Below are 21,189 nucleotides of genomic sequence, written 5' to 3' on the forward strand. Positions count from 1 at the left end.
CATGTATTTTGTATATTTGGATACAGGTACGGGGACACAACATAATAATAAGTTGTCGATTAGAAAATAAATAAGATAATATCTGGAAGCAAATGACAACAATAAAAGTCAAATTAAGCATGTTTTTGGAAATGAAATTGTGAATTTTTCATAGTAAAAAGTAGATAACTAAAGCTTATGTCCCAGAACTGAAGAACAAGTTCAGATAGTTGGTGAAATGACAAAACTCTCTAATTAACATAGGAATAACATAACACTAATTCATGTTCCTCGCATGGTGTGATCAGTGCCACACTATGTCCGGCATGGACCCGGTGGTGATACGAAACATTACTAATTGAGGATCCAAACTAGTACATAGACAGGTGAGATATGATTAAGAATCATGTTCTACTCCAATACCAGCTGCATAAGAACAAATTAATCAAACCTAGCTATTTTTCCTGAATTCCATTAAAAAAGAAAAGGAAACTAGGACTAATTTGTTTGCAGCTGAAATTATCTAGCCGAAAGATGAAACACCGGTAGTTCAATCTAAAAAGTTAAATCAAAGGGTAGTGCTATGTCAGCTCCTGTTATGTGGAACAGTCAGAACTTTTAGCATACATAACATTCTTGTAATTGTGAAGAAATTTAATCTTGTTAGTACTTTCTCTATCTCATGCCAGATCAGGACCACTTGGAAGTTGTTCATATCCATCATGTTGTGGATGTTCGTCAGGTGAAACGGGAATTAACTTGAGCACAGCTCCGAAAGGTAAGCTTACTGCTCCCATCATAATACTGGCCAGCCATAATTCTTTACTCAGAGGCACAGTGTCTGCAAATGTTCCTAAATATTCTACTATTATAATCTGAAATGCTACTGTTGATACCATGACCAACATGAAAACCCAGCTATCAAACATTCCTCTAAATACATTAATCTTCTCCATATCTCTGCTGTTAATTTCATTGAAAACCTATCAAAATAGCATACAGTTTTAGTGGCGGTTGTCTCTTTGCAGCTTTTACAAATTCAATATACATATACTTAGATGAGCTATATAACTAGTACCTGGCAAAACACAAAGGTGTTGAATATCAGTGTATCGAGAACAGAAAGAGAATCGCCACCATGAAGCTTAAAAAGGCGCTTCCCATTAAACTTAAGAATGCCCAGTAATATGAGCTGATAAATACTTTGTCCAATGATGTTCCTCCACATGATTTTAGTTATAAAATGAACGTTCCTGCCAACCGGAGGCCTCTGCATTAGTTCATCAGTTGGAGGTTCTGTGGCAAGTGCCAGGGCACCAAGAGTGTCCATAATCATGTTAACCCAGAGTAACTGCACAGCTGTAAGGGGAGCCGATCCTGAACGTTGGTCATATGAACAGATTATCATTAGTTTGATGTGAATTGTACTACTAAAATACATTTGGAATAGTTTATAGCTTAAACAGAACCTGAGACGCATGCTGAAACAAAATTGGTCATGAGCGCGACAACATTAACAGTTAACTGAAACTGTACGAATTTCTGAATGTTGATGTAAACTGATCTGCCCCATTTGGCTACTGTCACTATGGTCTTAAAATTGTCATCCATTACTACTATGTCCGAATTTTCTTTCGCAACCTGGGCATAAGCAGTAAAACATAGAATATACACTGATTCAGATAATATACACTACTCTAAACTTTTGGAGTTGATGTTCACTATAAACTAAAAAACTCTTTCACAAAATTTATCAGTTGGGTGGTTCGGTTGCTTCAATGTAGTCAACTCTGGGCTTAATTTTATAGAAGTTTCAGGTGAGGTTGTGTGTGTACAATCATTGTATAGTACTGCAGAAGAATTTGCATTTAGGAAAAACCTCTTACCTCTGTTCCTGCTATGCCCATAGCTAGTCCAATATCTGCCTCATGCAATGCAGGAGCATCATTTGTCCCATCTCCGGTGACTGCCACAACTTCCTGGTATTCATTCCTCAACAATTTTACTAAATTGTGCTTGTCCAGTGGCAATGATCGAGCCATCACCTATATTCACCACAGAGTTAGTTACTGAGAAGGCAGGAATCATTAATCTATGAAACTGAACTCAAAAAAATAAAAATAAATTCTGGAACCTGTAGTTTGGGTAAAATGTCTTCCAACTCCTGGGCACTTTTATCGCGAAAATTTGATCCTTCTATAGCAATACCATCATCTGTCAAAATACCACATTCTCTAGCTATGGCCTTGGCAGTATGAATGTTGTCACCGGTGACCATTCGAACCTTAATTCCAGCATGTAAACAAGTTTCCACAGATTCCCTTACCCCTGGGCGGACTGGATCTTTAATTCCAACCACTGCAATAAGAGTATAGCTATCTTCAGGAATATTCTCTGCATAGGAATTTGAAGTTCCAATGTCCCGGAAAGCTAAACAAAGAGTTCTAAGAGCTTCAGAAGCAAATCCGTTAATCACATTTGTGATGCTCTTTCTCTGCTCTTCAGATAAAGGCACGGATTCACCATTTCTACTAACAATCTTATCACACATTTCTAGTATTATTTCTGATGCCCCTTTACAGAATGCTTGATGCCCGCCACCTGGAAGAGCAACAACAACAGACATCTTTTTCTTGATGGAATTAAAAGGCTCAACTTTCACAATCTTAGCTTTTTTGCACTGTGTCATGTAATCACCTTGGAAAACTAACGCAAACTCAAGCAAAGCTGATTCTGTAGGGGACCCCATTATGTTTATCTTGCCATTTTTATCTTTCACAACCTCAGCATTAGTATTATGAAATACAGAATGCATAAGAGTACTCAAAACATTTTCAGATAATGAAGACTTCAATGCTTTTCCCCCATTCTCTTCATTCCCTATTTCCTTGGCTTCATCACATATCCAAATTTTAGTAACTACCATATGATTTGTGGTCAAGGTTCCTGTTTTATCAGTACAAATGCAGCTAGCAGAACCCATTGTCTCACAAGCAGAAAGATGCCTGACAAGTGCCCTATCATTCATCAATTTTTTCATTGCGAAGGCCAAGCTTAGTGTCACTGCTAGTGGTAAACCTTCTGGAACTGCTACGACAAGTATGGTCACTGCAATTGCAAAGAAGTTTAGAAGAGTCAAAGCATCAGCAATAGACCATTTGGTTATCTCGTGATAAACCGCCTTCACAATAATAAATCTAGCCGTCATAACCAAAAATGTCAGTACTGCAAAAGCCAACCCTATTTTTCCTATAATTGTAGCAACACCATTGAGTTTCACTTGCAATGGAGTTTCATCGTCTCCGCCTTCACTTAAAGTCAGCATTAATCTCCCCCATTCGGTCATCATTCCAACAGATGTAACAAGCATTTTCCCAGAACCATCTTTCACTTTGGTCCCAGAAAGAAGAAAAGGCTTTTCCGCATCCACATTCACAGGCTCACTCTCCCCGGATAAACTGGATTCATCAACTGTAAGGCTGTAACCAGATATGAAAATCCCGTCTGCGGGAACTAGATCTCCAATAGACAGATGAACAACGTCCCCGACTACTATATCGTATATAGACACCTTTTGCCTACTTCCATCCCTTGATACCTGAACCATTATATTCTTCTTTTCCCTATCTAAGTCCTTAAATTGTAAGGACTGTTTATAATCACTAATTGCAGTAACCATCACAACCAAGAATATACATAATATGATTCCAAGACCATCGTACATACCTTTAGGCCACCCTTCAGTAGCAATTCCCACACCAACAGAAGCCACAGCACATACCATCAAAATTATGAGTGTCATATCTTGAAGTGCTTCCCATACAAACATCCAAAATGGTTTCATGGGCTTCTCTTTAACGCGATTATATCCATAAATATCTTGTATTACTGGTACATTTTTTGACAGTACCCCGTCGTTGAGTGACACTTTAAGTTTTACTGCAAATCCCTTTACACCTCCATGAGCATCCAAAGTGTTGAGGTTGCGGGATCTGTTTATGCTTTGAAGCTCTTCTGGTTCTATACCAAATCCAGCTTCTCTGACTTTATCAGAGAGCTTGTAGTCTGATTTAATGCTAACAGCTGCAGATAACAAAAAGAATGTAAATTTAGATAAAATAAGAAAAATTTAAGTTTAAATGAATGTATGGTAATGTACATTTAATATTCATACCATCGATAAATTGCAATGCTGCCTTTTGCACATACAGAGCTATTCTGATTTTTTCCTGAAAAGCAAGAAATGTTTAGAGCATGAAATATTACACAACATCAATGAACAAAATGAAGAGTATTGTGTGTGTGCGTGAACAAGCAGAAATTAGTACATTGTGACTGAGAACATCCATGAGAGTTTTCTTCTGAGCTATGTGCAATATAAGGACCAATATTAAATAGGCGAGGATATATTAAATAGACGAGGTTCGAGTGTTGTCAACGATAAGCTGGGTGCGTGAGTGTGTTCAAATAGGAAAAACAAACAACTTTTTACTAATGCATTTTGCTGTTACAAATTTGATGTGACAGGTAGGAGGTTGTGAATAATCTTGTAACAGGTAGCAGGTTGTGAATAAATAAAATGTATGAACGTTGACAATTTGTTCTATATGTGAAGAAAAACCAAGACAAGATTTGTGGAGGTAATTCCTTGAAATAGCAAGAGGATAGAGACACAAAAGAATTATTCTTTCTGAAAACCAGAAGACTTGCTAAAAGGGGAAATTCCCAGTGCAAAAGAGTGACACAAAATCCTATGCTGCAGTCAAGAAATAATCTGGCAATTTTTTCCTGCATTGAAGAATTAGTAGTATGTGACTATGTGTGTTAAATAATTTTTTAGCTAAGTATTAAATGCAAATTTAAAGATATATCAATGAATATTCAATTGCAATGAAGTGCAAAAACCTAAACTGACAACAGGAATAATGAAGACAATACATGTTGACTTGCAAGTTGTAACTTCTAAATCCTATTTCACATTTGCCAGTTTAAGGTTTGACTGAAAATTGATTGTATCATAGTATACATGGAAATTGACATGTGAAGATTTGGGTGGATTTCTATATAATTTATGGAAGCATTTTTATATACTTAAGCAAAGTATTTTCTTGTTTTGTTAATAAGCTAAATTAATTATGAAAATTTATGGTTGTTCTTTGAAATCTTTTTTTGTTAGTATAACTTGTAAGCTAAGAAGTAATGTTCATTTATAATAAAATTCGAATTCAGAATCCCTAGCTCTTCCCCCACCGGTGACATGGTGAAATATATCTGAGTAACATAATTCTTCCAACCTTGTAGGAGTCCCCATCCCCATCCCTCTTGTCCTTTATCAGCAGTTCCACTCTGTGGTACAAGGGCTAACATTTTATTTTGATGTGTTTCACACTCAACTAGGCCCCTGTTTTTTTTTTTTTTATTTTTATTTTGGTTTGATATATACCAGTCTTTCATTTCATCCTCACTCTTGTATCACACGCCTTGCAAAAAGTACTACAGACAGCCCAAATAAATCTATATACAAAAATCATACACATGCACACAAAAAACATCAGTAATTGGTGCCGCAGAATGTCCAGGCACCAATAAAAGCTTGCATGATCAAAACATTGTACACACATATCATAGGTAAGAAGTACCTGTATATCTTGACGTTTGCGGTCGGCCTCGGCACGTTTATTGAGATCCGCAACCATACGAAATCTCCGGCGAGGATTCTTGACCAACCAAACAGCATCTCTCCATTTTTTTAAAGCCTCCTCGGATGCATTTTTTGACTCCAGCTCAAAGTTTTTCCTCAAATAATACTCCATATACTCTTCCATTGTGATTGGTTTCATGTTGACAAACCTAAATTTCAAGGTTCAGACATTCCAAAGATTAAGAAGTTGGATGCATGAGCTGATGAGTTTTTCCATATTCAACTCAAACTGATGAGCTTTTTTTGTAAAACATTTGAATGTTTCAATGTTATTTCCGGGATGCGGGAGAACATGACGGGGTTTTGCATTACCATTTTTATAGTTTTGTGTCCACTTCATTTTTTGGTCTATCATCTGATGATACTAAACAATTACTAAATCAAAATGTAATTATTCTCAAAAATATTCATCCACCAAATAAGTAGATTTTTTCTTGAGAATAGTTAAATTAACGATAATCCAAGTGGATTATAACTCCGTCTAGCCTCTTGCTGGGCATTTGACTTTTTCAGAACTAATGTTAGGTTCGAAGGGCGAGACCTGGAGTAAATTTCAAAGGGATGTTAGTGATATAAAGGGATTTTCTATCGTGTGTCCAAGGTTACACAATAATTACTAACTTTCATATAAATGGGTTCTTCTTATTGGTGGTTTAATAATAAATGGCTCCGCTGCATTCACATCAATTTCACCAATAAAAAAAATCTATTTTTATTGAACGCACATTAGAAAAACCGTATCATAAAAGGTTCGGAAGGGCGTAACTTGTACAAAAATAACTTCCGAAAAATATAATTTTTTTTACTGAATAAATTTGCTCGATTGAATGGGCATACATAAGAGATTAAGATTAACAATATTGCATATCCCCTCTTACAAAATCTCTATCCTACATTCTTCTTCTTTTCTTTGATATATATACCTAGTTTTTTTTAGTTTAATAGATCTTTTTCTTTCTTAATAATCTATCTAACAAGTTATTAAGTTATTTTACCCATATTTTGGTATCATATAACAGTAGTTTATTGAGCAAACCACTTCTGAAAAGATATTATTATGCCTACTAAAAATTGAATTTATTTTCAAACTATTTGAGAAGAACATGGCTCATGAATTATTATTTAAATTTCTGTCTGTAAAAGCTTTTTTACTCCCCAAAAATTCTAGTTAGTCGGGTAAGTTATTCAAAACACAAAAATTGTAAGTTGGTTTTCTATATGTCCCGAGGAATTTTAATGGCGAAGCAAATGAGCTTACATACTTTCATTTTCTGTGGTTTGTCTGTAATTTTGCATCTATATTGGAATGCATAATTAATTGAGAATTATGGTACTTGATTGTGTCATTTTTGTCTGTTAATTGTACTCTTTTTCGTTTCTTTATCAAGTAACTAGATGATAAAGCATATGATTTTTTAAAACTAAATAAATTCAGTGAGCAGTCTTTTAAGTTAAGTGGACTGGATGAGGTCTGCACTCTGCCATGCTGTCGGGTAATATGTGTTGATAACAAAGAAACTATTGCACAGCTGGATCCATAAGTGGTGGGGCCGCAACGAAGGCGATATATTTGTCATTGCTACAAAGAAACTGTTGAGTTACAGAGTCTTGCTGCACAGCCAGCTGGTACAGCTGTCATTTCGGATACTTTCACATCAGCAATCACGTAACAGAATCATTTCAAGTATAACTGTAAATAAATGAGAACTTATTTATATAATATAGATTAGAATTAGTTAGTTAGTTAGAATATACAGACTTTCACTTTCTCTCTCTAGTTTTAGTCTTCTCTCTTGTAATACAGTACATTTCTTCATCTTCTGTATATAACTTTGTTCTTCTGAGTTCATCAATGGAGTCTTATTAAAGATTGTTCTTATTAAAGATTGTTCACTGAAACTTGATCTTAACTAATAACATGGTATCAGAGCGGTACGATCTTGTAATTGTGTTCGTTTTGCCTTTCCATACCAAGTAAGATCGTTACATTCTCTCTTTGATTTGACTTTTTGTGATCGCAATCGTATCTTGATAATTGATCTTACAATTTGTTGATTTTACAATTTGTTCTTGATCTTTCTTTTGATGCCTTGTGTAATTGCTGAATCATGATGATTTGTGTAATTGTTGAATGATGAAGAACTGTACGGAACTGCAGTTCTTATACTGATCTGATTGATTATACTTCTTTCATTCTGAGTTTGTTATCACTCTGAAATTCAATTCCACATTTCTGAATAATCGATCTAAAATCTCTCTAAATAACTAAATCTCTCTGAGATATTGTTATCTCTTCGATCTAGATCTAAAAAAAACTTTATCGTTTATTTTCTTTCTTCTTCTCTTTTCATCATCTGTTCCAATGGCAACTGAGAATCAAAATCAGAATACTCAAACAGATTTGACACTAGATCCTTCTAGTGTGTACTTCTTGCATCCTTCGGATAATACTGGAATATAACTAGTTACCACACCTTTTGGTGGAACTGCTTATGGAAATTGGAAGCGTTCTATGGTTATATGATTCACTGCTAAGAATAAAATGAGTTTTATTGATGGAACCTTGCTCAAACCAGACGTTAATGCACCTGAATTCAAGTCTTGGTCTAGGTGTAACAGTATGATAACTGGCTGGATAATTACTGCTCTAGAACCACAGATTGCTGGTAGTATACTCTATGTGGACACTGCGAGAAATATCTGGTTGGATTTAGAGGAACGTTTTGGACAGGCTTCTTCAGCCCAACTATATGCTTTGGAGCAAGAAATTCTACAAATCTCGCAAGATAATGTTTCAATTTCTGATTACTATACACAGTTGAAGAAGGTTTGGGATGAAATTGATAACCTGAAGCCACTTCCTGCTTGTACATGTGCCAATTGCACATGTCACATTACTCAGAAGGTGCTGAAATTGCAACAAGATCAAAGACTGATGATATTTCTTATGAAGATGTCTAATGAGTTTGCTAATGTTCGTTCTCACATTCTGATGATGGATAATCTTCCTAATCTCCCACAAGCTTATAGGATGTTGCTCCAAGAACAGAGACATAAAGAAATATCCAAAGCGACTACTACTTCACAAGAATCTGTTGCTTTTGCCATGGATAGGATTCAAAATAATTTCAAACAATTGCCTGCTTCACAGAAAATCAACAGGAGCTCCACTGGAAGGCCTTATTCTGGGTACAATACCAATAATTCTGCAGGATTCCAGTAGCAAAGGAGACCTACTTACTTTTGTGATCATTGCAAGATTCCAGGACACAGTAGAGAAAGATGTTTTAAGCTGATTGGTTATCCACCAGGTGTTTAAAATGAATCAGCAGAGAAAATTTGCAGCATGTGTAATTAGTTGATAATACTGAAGAGTCTCAGATCAAAGATTCACCTGATACTAGTTCTCAGAATCCTTCTCCTCCTGCTATCTCCATGGAACAATATAATCAGCTCATGTCTCTTTTGGCACAGAGTAACAATACTGATCAGGACAATTCTTTTTCTGGAAATGCTTTACTAGCAGGTACTTCTTATTGCTTGCTGTCCTCAGTTCATACCAACAAATGGATAATAGATAGTGGTGCATCAGATCACATATGTTCATCTATCGATTTTTTCACACTGTTAAGGAAATCTCAGATAGTAGTTTTATCACCATTCCTGATGGCACTAAAATTCGAGTGACACATATTGGCAACATCAAGTTAAATAACTTTATTGAACTTACTGATGTTTTGTTTCCTCCTACCTTCAGATTTAATCTGATTTCAGTCCCCAAACTTGTCCACAATACTGCTTATTCAGTATATTTTACTTCTGGTTCTTGTTTGCTTCAGGAGCATTCAATGAGTCCACCCAAGCTTCTTGGTAAACTGTTTCAAGGTCTTTATTTTGTTGATGAAGGTCTCTTTTCCACTACTGCAGTTCACTCTCTTATGTTGAACAAAGCTTCACCTTCTGTTGTTTCTATTCCTATGGCTCATGCCACTGTTAGTTCTCACATTGATGAGGCCAAATTACTCCATCTGCGTCTAGGTCATGTGCCTTATTCTAAACTCAGTGCAATTGTAAAACATATTGATTTTACGGTTTTAAATGATTGTATTTGCACTATTTGTCCTGCTTCACGACAACATCGTTTCTCTTTTCGTTCAAGTGAAACAAAAACTACAAGAATATTTGAACTTTTTCATCTTGATGTTTGGGGACCGTATCATGTCACAACACACACTGGTTGTAAATATTTTCTGACCATCGTTGATGATTTCAGTCGAGCCACCTGGGTTCATCTTATGAAATCCAAGCTTGACACTGTTTCTATTCTACACACCTTTCTTAAACATATTCAGAACCAGTTTAGTGCTAGTGTGAAAATCATTCGTACAGATAATGCCTTAGAATTATGTCAAGGCAACATTTTAGAAATTTATCAGTCCTTTGGAATATTACATCAAACCAGTTGTCCAGACACACCCCAACAAAATGGGGTGATCGAACGCAAACACAAGCATCTCATGGAGACTGCCCGTGCTTTATTTTTTCAGTCTAATTTGCCTTCTCAATATTGGGGCCACTGTGTTCAATGTGCTGCTTTTCTCATAAACAGAATGCCAGTTAAACAGTTGGGTAACATCACACCATATGAGAAATTATTTCACTGCCCTCCTGACTATACCTCCCTTTATTGTTTTGGTTGCCTCTGTTTTGTTTCTACTTCTAAACAGTCCAGAACTAAGTTCGACCCAAGGGCACATCCTTGTGTTTTTCTTGGATATCCGGCAGCTATAAAAGGCTACAAGATACTTGATCTAGTTACTTATAGAGTTTTTGTTTCTAGAGATGTCAAATTCCATGAAAAAAACTTTCCATTTCATATGTCACAGTTGCCTACTTTTCCTACTCCTCAATTTTTTCTGCCTACACATGCCACATCTGATCAGTACCACCATATTGATGTTCCAGACATTTTTTATCAGCCTCGTATTCCCTCTACCACTATTCCCTCCACCGATTCTTCTGCTATAGTTGAAATACCAGTTAGAAGATCTACTCGACAAACTTATACACCATCTCACTTGCGTGATTATGTCTGTAATCTTGCTTCATTCGATTTACTTCCTCAACCTCACCAAGCCTTATTAATACATACTTCTTCTATCAAAGAACCTAGTTCTTATAAACAGGCATCCCTCGATCCTAACTGGGTGCAAGCTATGAAACTTGAAATACAGGCTTTGGAATTAAATAATACTTGGGATATAGTAGACTTGCCACTAGAAAAAAGACCTATTGGATGCAAATGGGTGTTTAAAACTAAGCTAAAAGCAGATGGCTCTATTGAACGGTTTAACGCACGTCTTGTGGCAAAAGGGTTTAATCAAAAATATGGCATTGATTATCACGAAACCTTTTCCCCGGTCGTAAAAATGGCTACTGTTCGAAGTATCCTCTCACTTGCTGCTAGTAAAAAATGGAAGATTTTCTAGCTTGATGTTAATAACGCCTTTCTTCATGGCGAATTACATGAAGAAGTCTACATGACCATGCCAGAGGGTATTCCAAATCCTACAAACAAAGTATGTCGTTTAAAGAAATCAATCTATGGTTTAAAACAAGCCAGTCGAGAGTGGTTTGCCAAACTGCTTCATGAATTGAAATGTCAGGGTTATGTTCAATCAAAAAACGACTACTCCTTGTTTATCAAAAAATCTGGTAATAATATCACCATTGCCGCTGTGTATGTCGATGATATCATTATTACAGGTACCAATCTTGCTGATATTACTGCATTCAAGAAACACCTTCACAAATATTTTGGTATTAAGGATCTTGGTTATCTGCATTTCTTCTTGGGCTTTGAGGTTGGTTATACAGATTCTGGAATAGCTCTTACACAAGCCAAGTTTACTAAGGAACTTCTAGTTGATTCTGGTATCTCTATCTTTAATAAAGTTGCAACACCATTACCCCTCAATTTAAAACTTTCTGCAGACACGGGTGAGCCTTATTCTGATCCAGCATTCTATCGAGCTCTTGTTGGCAAACTCAATTTCTTGACCAATACTAGGCCTGATCTATCTTATTCTGTCCAAACCCTTAGTCAATTCATGCATTCTCCCAAGCTCCATGATTTTGATGCTCTGCAGCATGTCAGGGATCAGATACTTTAACTCTACAGGCATACTCTGATTCGGATTGGGCTGCATGTCCCAACACAAGGAGATCAGTTTCTGGATATTTGCTGCTTCTTGGTTCTTCTCCAATAAGTTGGAAATCAAAAAAAACAAACCACGGTTTCCAAATCTTCCTCAGAAGCCGAATATCGTGCGATGGCTGCTGCAGCTTCTGAGGTCGCCTGGTTAGTACGTTTACTTGGTGACATTGGTATTACTAATCTTCAGCCTATTACATTGTTTTGTGACAATCAATCAGCAATGCATATTGCGAAGACTCCTGTCTTCCATGAACGTACGAAGCATATCGACATCGATTGTCATTTTACTCGTGACAAAGTGTTGGAAGGGCTTATCGAACTCTCTTATTTGCCTACTACTAATCAGCTTGCTGATTTGTTGACCAAGATATTACCATCTCCACATTTCAATGAGTTAAAGTCCAAGCTTGGTATGTGCATTCCCATCCCCAGCTTGAGGGGGGGTGTTGAGTTACAGAGTCTTGCTGCTCAGCTAGCTGGTACAGCTGTCATTTCAGATACTTCCACATCAGCAATCACGTAACAGAATCATTTGGGGTATAACTGTAAATAGATGAGAACTTATTTATATAATATAGATTAGAATTAGTTAGTTAGTTAAAATATACAGACTTTCACTTTCTCTCTCTAGTTTTAGTCTTCTCTCTTGTAATACAGTACATTTCTTCATCTTTTGTATATAACTTTATTCTTCTAACTTTATTCTTCTGAGTTCATCAATAGAGTCTTATTAAAGATTGTTCACTGAAACTTGATCTTAACTAATAACAGAAACTATTGCACATCTGGATTCTCAAGTGGTGGGGCCGCAACGAAGACGATATTAATATATTTGTCATTGAAGCATTTCAATTCTCTAAACGCGGGCCATATTTTCTATTATGCATCTTTTTTCCTCTAATCTGTGTTTAATGGTGTGAGTGTCCTAATTTTGAAGTTAGAATCATAAATTTATTATTTCTTAGATATAAAGTGCATTTACTTTGAAATAACCTTTTATACTTTGTTTTGTTTGGGATTTCTTACAATGCAGATTATCAAGACTTATTTCCACAATCTTTCTGGATATAAAATTTACACACTCCAAAAATTATTTATTTATGGATTTTTTTGTATGTTAGTGATTTTACAAAATATTTTTGTCTTCACATTTTAGCTCAGTGAAAGATTGTTTTGTATGTTATGTAGGTTATAATAAATTATATATTTACTTTTCTTTCCTTTGTTGCATTCTAATTAATTTTAATATAATTCGTGCTTCTTAAAATACCTTGCACTCCATTGTTGATATATCCTATGAAGTTAAATTGGTGTAAACGTACGAAGCATTATCAGGCTGAGAACTCAACTCACCTTTAAAATTTGCATAATGTATATAAATGTTCGGGTGATAGATTATTAAGGGCAAAATTATACATGTCGGGGTACAATTATTTTCGTCTTTTGAAATTTGCAATTTACTTCACCACTCTGCTCACCGGAATCTATATTATATATATTATAATAATTGGAATTGAGTATAATTTGGTTCAACGGTTATTCCTCAATTTTAGTTATTAAAAAAATAAAAAAAATAGTGTTATATATTCGCTAAACTACTAAAGTATTAAAATACTACACATATAATATACTTATCCTACTAAATTAGTAGATATAGTATACTTATCCTATTAAATTACGACCACAAATTATCCTATTATTTTTATTATAAATTTATAATTATTATATATTGATATAAATATTTTAAAATTATAATATGGCGGGAAAAATAAAAATTTTAATTATTAAAAAGAACTCGTGCATGACACGGATTATAGATGCTTATTGTTTCGGTGGAGCAATTTGCGCCAAATAAGAACTGCTATGTTTGATCCGAGGTCAGTTAGGTTTTATGGGTGTTTTTCTGCTAATATTTTATAGTTTTGTTTTGTTTGTGATATTTCTTACTTATGTGTAGTCAGTGTTTAAAATGGTCACCTACTTTATAAGCTACTATAGATTAGTATAGATAAAAGAAACCTCTGTTACTTGAGATAATACACAATGCTCATTATAGAACTTAGGTTCAGTGGATAATATAACACAACTTAGTTCAGAATCATATTAGAAAGAATAAGATCAAGTTTCTTTTACCCAAGATACATGTATCAAGTCATCGTATATCAAGTTTCTTCTGTTGACTTTTGCTGGACATTATAGCTAGTGAACACATTGTTAGGACTATGACAATGCAGCTTGATCAAGTCAATTGTCATATGTGTCAAACAATTTTGATGTTATGATTAATCTGATTATGTCAAATACCTAGGACATTGTCAAAGTGTAGGTTAAAAAGCTGTGAAAGTCATTGTTTCCTATTTGCTTTACAACATATAATCTTGAATAGGAATTGATTCATAACTTCTTAATTAATTTTAGTTAATATGTAAATAACCTAATTTGGATTTGTAGTGCCTTTTCAGCATATTTAATATTTTGGGTTCATAAGGGGTTGACAGGCTATTATCATTTTGGTCGTTGTGTTTCAGATAGGTCACTACGTCAAAGAAGCTTACAAATGATCACCAAGGTAATACGAACTTGAGTACTTTTATGCAGGAGCAGCAAGAATCTATCAATTTATATTCGTGTCTTAACCAAATGCAAGAAAAAAGGGGTCACCAAGTACTTTTGCAGTTCACATTATTGACCTTCATAATTAAGGGAATGATTGCAACTGGCTCTGCCTATTGTTGCACTTGCACGTATGTTCAATTATGTTAGCTTCAGTTTCTTAAGGAATAGCTACAAATATAAATTATTGTTTTCCAATTTTTTATTATTATTACGGCGTTATACATATTTTTTTACGCAAAACATGTGTTAAATTTATATTATAAACTATCTAAAATACGTTTAATAAAAAAATTAACTAGCACCATACAAAACGGGCAAAAAATTCTAGTTATAAATATCCTCATCTAACAAAATCCCGATTCTACATTCTTCTTCTTTTCTTTCTTTTCAATAATAATTGAAATCCCTCTTTGATATCTTTTCCCATTTTTTTTTAGTTCAATAAATCTTTTTCTTTGTTGATAATTTATCTAAAAAGTTATTAAGTTCTTTTACCCACATTTTGGGTTTTGTTTTTTTTGTACGGGAGTTTTTCGTGTTTAAATGTCTAATATCATTAATATCTAAAAATTTATTATATTAGATTATTGATAAAGATCGGAATTTGATGAGTATGTTGTGGGGGACATAGGCAATTCTTGTAAGTTTATTGAGAAAAATAGTTACTTACGGTGGAGTTTTATGGGTCAGGTTTCATAACTTTTATCTCATCTTATACCATTATCCTTAAATGTACAATTTTGTATTAGTATTATATTTTTATAATTTTCTCATAAATTATTTACATATTATTTTTATGTTTGTTAGATATATGTAATGGTATATATGTTAGAATATCCTTTGATTACTTGTATATGACGCGCCTTGTATTTTGGTATTGGATTTAAGTGTTGTTTGTTTTATTTTAAAAATGTTTGAAGTTTTTTTCTCGTTTTTAACTGTTTGTTTAACTTTTTGGGTGACATAAGTGTATATATGTAAGAAAGAAATAAAATTAGAAGGGTACATGGATAAAAAAAGAAAGTAAAAGTACAAGTACCAATCATTGGTATAAATTAAAGATATATTGTATTATTGGTAAAAATTAGTTAAAAGATAATTTTCTAGTAATATTATTGAGAGTATCCTTGTATAATACCGTGGGATATGACGGGTTAGAAGTTAAAAATATTTTTTTAACTCTTGACTTCTAGTAAGAGGGAAAAAACTCTTAGCTGCAAAAAGTTGAAAATGTACAACATTGCTTGAAAATGTACATCATTGCTATTGCTGAACAATTGATGCATGACTTGACCAGTCTACCAATTTTGTGTAAAATGTTTAAAAGTTGATTTTGTCCAGTCACTCACAAACAGTCATGGATTCTAGCCATAAAAGGAATAAGGAAACGAAACTTCTTTCTTCATAAGTTTAGTTAAAAAGAATCTCATAAAATAACTTATACAACTTGAATTTTCTTAAAGTGGGATGTGTGGATGTCATGGAAATACAAAAAAACTGTGCATAAATCGAATATATCAAACATCAATAATGAAGCATTCAAACTTACTCACATCGACCTTTTTTTCTATATAAATGTTTCATTATTGACCAAAAATTGATAAAGATTGGTTGTTGTAGATGACTTATACAACTTGAATTTTTTCAAGAAGGGATGTGTGGAGGTCGTGAAAACACAAAAAAGACTCTGAATAAATCAAATACACTAAACTCCAGTAATGAAGCATTCAAACTTACTCACATCGACCTTTTTGTCTATATAAATATTTCATCATTGGCCAAAAATTGATAAGGATTGGTTGTTGTAGATGATTGTCCGTCGACAGGAATTAACTTAAGCAGAGCTCCCAAAGGCAAGCTTACTGCTCCCATCATAATACTGGCCAACCATAGTTCTTTACTTAGAGGCTCAGTGTCTGCAAATGTTCCTAAGAATTCTACTATTATAATCTGAAATCCTATAGTTGATGCCATGACCATCATGAAAATCCAGCTATCAAGCATTCCTCGAAATACATTAATTTTCTCCATATCTCTGCTGTTAATTTCATTAAAAACCTACAAAAATTGCATACAATTTTAATACGTGGTTGTATTTCTGTAGCGTTTATAAATTCAATATACATTTCCCACAATAATGTAAATGAGCTATATAACTAGTACCTGGCAAAACACAAAAGTGTTGAATATCAGTGTATTGAGAACAAAAAGAGAATCGCCGCCACGAAGCTTAAAAAGGCGCTCCCCGTTATACTTAAGAATGCCCAGCACTATGAGCTGATAAATACTTTGCCCAATGATATTTCTCCACATGATTTTAGTTATAAAATGAACGTTCCTGCCAACCGGAGGCCTCTGCATTAGATCATCAGTTGGAGGTTCTGTGGCAAGTGCAAGGGCACCAAGAGTGTCCATAATCATGTTCACCCAAAGTAACTGCACAGCTGTAAGGGGAGCTGATCCTGAACGTTGATTATATGAACAAGTTATCATCAGTTTTTTATGATTTGGACTACTAAAAGACATTTGGAAAATTTGAAGATTAAACAACTGAACCTGACACGCATGCTGAAATAAAATTGGTCATGACCGTCACAACGTTAACAGTTAACTGAAACTGTACAAATTTCTGAATGTTTATGTAAACTGATCTACCCCATTTGACTACTGTCACTATGGTCTTAAAATTGTCATCCATTACTACTATATCCGAATTTTCTTTCGCAACCTGTATATACGAATTAAAACATAAAATATAAATTAATTCAGATAAAATATACTAAAACTAAAACTCTTCTAGAAAATTGATCAATTGTGTGGTTTGGTTGCTCCATTGTAGTCAGCTTTGGCCATAATTTAATTATTTTTTTATGAGGTTTTATGTGTACAACTAGGAAATTCATTTTTTTTCTAATAATACAAATTTGAGGACAGACCTTACCTCTGTTCCTGCTATGCCCATAGCTAGTCCAATGTCTGCCTCATGTAATGCAGGAGCATCATTTGTCCCATCTCCGGTAACTGCCACAACTTCCCGGTATTCGTTCCTTAACAATATAACTAAATTGTGCTTGTCGAGTGGCAATGATCGAGCCATCACCTATATTCATAACAGAGTTTATTATTGAGAAGGTATGAATCATTAATATTTGTAATTCTACATATAAGAATTATTACTTTTATTTTGGAACCTGTAGTTTAGGTATAATGTCTTCCAACTCTTGTGCACTTTTATCGCGAAAACTTGGTCCTTCTATAGCTACACCATCTTTTGTTAGAATACCACATTCTCTAGCTATGGCCTTGGCAGTATGAATATTGTCACCGGTGACCATACGAACCTTTATTCCAGCAAGTAAACATGTTTTCACAGCATCCCTTACCCCTGGGCGGACTGGATTTTTAATTCCAACCACTGCAATGAGAGTATAGCTATCTTCAGGAATACTGTCTAAATAGGACTTTGAAGGTCCCATGTCTTGGAAAGCTAAACAAAGAGTTCTGAGTGCTTCAGAAGCAAATCCGTTAACCACATTTGTGATACTCTTTTTCTGCTCTTCAGATAAAGGCATAAATTCACCATTTTTACTAATAATCTTATCACACATTCCTAGTATTATTTCTGATGCCCCTTTACAGAATGCTTGATGCCCTCCACCTGGAAGAGCAACAACAACAGACATCTTTTTCTTGATGGAATTAAAAGGCTCAACTTTCACAATATTAGCTTTCTTGCAATTTTCCATGAAATCACCTTGGAGATGTAATGCAAACTCTAACAAAGCTGATTCTGTAGGGGACCCTATTATGTGCATCTTGCCATTTTTGTCTTTCACAACCTCAGCATTAGTATTATGATATACAGAATGTAAAAGAGTACTCAAAACAATCTCGGATACTGAAGACTTCAATGTTTTTCCAATATCGTATTCAGTCCCTATATTCTTGGTTTCATCACATATCCAAATTTTAGTAATTATCATATAATTTGTAGTCAAGGTTCCAGTTTTATCAGTACAAATGCAGTTAGCAGAACCCATTGTCTCACATGCGGAAAGATGCCTGACAAGCGCCCTATTATTCATCAATTTTTTCATTGCGAATGCCAAGCTAAGTGTTACTGCAAGGGGCAAACCTTCAGGAACTGCTACTACAAGTATGGTCACTGCAATTGCAAAGAAGTTTAAAAGAGTCAAAGCATCAACAATAGACCATTTGGTTATCTCATGTTGAACTACTTTCGTAATAGTAAACCTTATCGTCATAACAAAAAATGTGAGTACTGCAAAAGCCAACCCAATTTTTCCTATGATTGTAGCAACACCATTGAGTTTTACTTGTAATGGAGTCTCATCATCTCCACCTTCATTTAAAGTCAGCATTAGTCTCCCCCATTCGGTCATCATTCCAACAGATGTAACAAGCATTTTCCCAGAACCATCTTTCACTTTAGTCCCTGAAAAAAGAAAAGGCTTTTTGGCATTGACATTTACCGGCTCACTCTCCCCAGATAAACTAGATTCATCAACTTTAAGGTTATAACCAGATATGAAAAGCCCGTCTGCAGGAACTTGATCTCCAATAAATAAATGAACAATGTCCCCAACTACTATATCATAGATTGACACCATTTGTCTACTCCCATCTCTTGTTACCTGAACCATTATATTCTTTTTCTCCCTATCTAAGTTCTTAAACTGTAAGGACTGTTTGTAATCACTTATTGCAGTTACCATCACGATTAAGATTATACATAATATGATTCCAAGACCATCATACATACCTTTAGGCCACCCTTCAGTAGCAATTCCAATACTAACAGAAACCACAGCACATACCATCAAAATCATAAGTGTCATATCTTGAATTGCTTCCCATACAAACATCCAAAATGGTTTCATGGGCTTCTCAGTAATGCAATTATATCCATAAATTTCTTGTATTACTGGTACCTTACTTGACATTACTCCGTCGTTGAGTGACACTTTGAGTTTTGCTGCCAATCCATTTACACCTCCATGAGCATGTAAACTGTTGACATCACGAGAGCTATTTATGCTTTGAAGTTCTTCTGGTTCCATACCAAATCCAACTTTTCTGATTTTATCAGAGAGCTTGCAATCTAATTTAATGCTAACAGCTACAGTTAACAAAAAGAATGTAAAGAAAAATATATGCTCAAATGAATATATGATAATGTGCAAGAATTTCAATAATTATACCATCGATAAATTCTAATGCTGCTTTTTGCACATACAGAGCTATTCTCATTTTCCTGAAAGCAAGAAATGTTTAGAGCATGAGTTTTTTACACAACATCAATAAACAAAAATAAGAGTATATTGTAAACAAGTACAAATTTGTACATTGTGATTAAGAACATCTTTGAAAGTTTTTTAACAAAAATAAAAGCTTGCATGATCCAATCAACTTATGGATGCACACACATATCTTACGTCAAATTACCCGTATATTTTGATGTTTTCGGTCGTCCTCGGCATGTTTATCGAGATCCACAACCATATAAAATCTCCGGTGAGGATTCTTTACCAAGAAAACAGTCTCTCTCCATTTTTTAATGCCCCCTCCGATGCATTTTTTTGCTCAAGCTCAAATTTTTTCTTTAAATAGAACATATTGTCTATTTAAACTCAAACTGATGATATTGTCTATTTAAACTCAAACTGATGATATTGTCTATTTAAACTCAAACTGATGATATTGTCAAGTTGGATGCATGAGTTGATGAGCTTTTTTGTGTAAAATATTGGAATGTTTCAATGTTATTTTCGGGTTGTGCGGGAAGATAAGGGGTTTTGCATTACCATACTTATAGTTTTGTGTCCACTACATTTTTGGGCTCCCTGATTTTCCTGCATGAGATTTTTTATTTGTTGTTGGTATTTTTATCTATTTTTTCATGTTACACAAGATTCTGGTAGGCTTATGCTTATTAAACCTTTGTGTTTTCAGTTTTAAGCACATAATTTGTTCTAAAATAACTTCAAACATAAACTAAATTTACAAACAACCAACATATTATTGATGCCAAAACCGAAAATGAGTCCAAATCCCAAAATTGTTTTCAAACTATACTAAATTCTAATATCAAATTTGAAATTAAAATCGAATCCAAATTCATATTAAAATTATAATAAAATTAAAGTCAACAAATTTTATTCAATCTTAAACTAACAACAACTGAATCGAAAACTTAAAATATATCCAAATCTAACCACGTGAACAATCTCGTGAAGTTTCCTAGAGCATCGGATAAAGAAAAAAAAATCTCGTGAAGGACCAATATGCTTAGAGTACGAGATTAGAAAATCAATCCTGCGAAGGGCTATTCTCTTGGAAAAAAAGAAAAAAAATTCCGCAAAGAGCTAATGTGCAAAAAGAAGATATAATACATGCCGAGAGGTTACTCCCATGATAGTGCACACAGAAAGGGGGAAAAGGAGGATAAGAGAGATTTTTTTTACCAACAATCTAATGAGAGAAACATAGAGCTTGTACGAGAGTCTCAATACTAGCATAAACAACTCAACCAAAATCAAATTTTTTATCCAACATTTTTTTTCACATTTTACCATAATTGTATTTTATGTGTTTTGATCATATATAGAAGATGTTGTTCAAAAATTTAATAATATGTAAAAAATTATAAGGTATT

General features: G+C 34.3%; 3 protein-coding genes across 4 annotated transcripts; 1 reads left to right on the forward strand and 2 right to left on the reverse strand.

Annotated features, from left to right (window-relative positions):
• Positions 1-199: 199 nt before the first annotated feature.
• Positions 200-5,971, reverse strand: LOC141670834 (calcium-transporting ATPase 4, plasma membrane-type-like). Of its 2 annotated transcripts, none has more exons than XM_074476856.1 (7): positions 5,619-5,971; positions 4,154-4,208; positions 2,114-4,062; positions 1,866-2,024; positions 1,449-1,620; positions 1,058-1,356; positions 200-962 (listed from the first exon to the last, which is right to left on the reverse strand). In XM_074476856.1, the coding sequence occupies exons 1-7, from the start codon at positions 5,817-5,819 to the stop codon at positions 660-662; spliced, it is 3,138 nt and encodes a 1,045-aa protein (XP_074332957.1). In that variant the 5' UTR covers positions 5,820-5,971; the 3' UTR covers positions 200-659. The 2 variants fall into 2 exon arrangements, with proteins under 2 accessions (XP_074332957.1, XP_074332956.1); XM_074476855.1 differs by lacking the exon at positions 5,619-5,971 and adding an exon at positions 4,308-4,408.
• Positions 5,972-8,222: 2,251 nt separating this feature from the next.
• Positions 8,223-8,903, forward strand: LOC141674416 (uncharacterized). Its single transcript, XM_074481126.1, has one exon. The coding sequence runs from the start codon at positions 8,223-8,225 to the stop codon at positions 8,901-8,903; it is 681 nt and encodes a 226-aa protein (XP_074337227.1).
• A 7,114-nt stretch (positions 8,904-16,017) lies between these two features.
• LOC141672373 (calcium-transporting ATPase 4, plasma membrane-type-like) lies at positions 16,018-19,715 on the reverse strand. Its single transcript, XM_074478954.1, has 5 exons — positions 17,705-19,715; positions 17,455-17,613; positions 17,070-17,241; positions 16,677-16,975; positions 16,018-16,571 (listed from the first exon to the last, which is right to left on the reverse strand). Exons 1-5 carry the CDS (start codon positions 19,592-19,594, stop codon positions 16,269-16,271), a joined length of 2,823 nt encoding a protein of 940 aa, XP_074335055.1. The 5' UTR covers positions 19,595-19,715; the 3' UTR covers positions 16,018-16,268.
• Between the last annotated feature and the right edge of the window lie 1,474 nt (positions 19,716-21,189).

Source organism: Apium graveolens, chromosome 7 (assembly GCF_009905375.1).
Source record: "Apium graveolens cultivar Ventura chromosome 7, ASM990537v1, whole genome shotgun sequence".
Classification (NCBI taxonomy): domain Eukaryota; kingdom Viridiplantae; phylum Streptophyta; class Magnoliopsida; order Apiales; family Apiaceae; genus Apium; species Apium graveolens.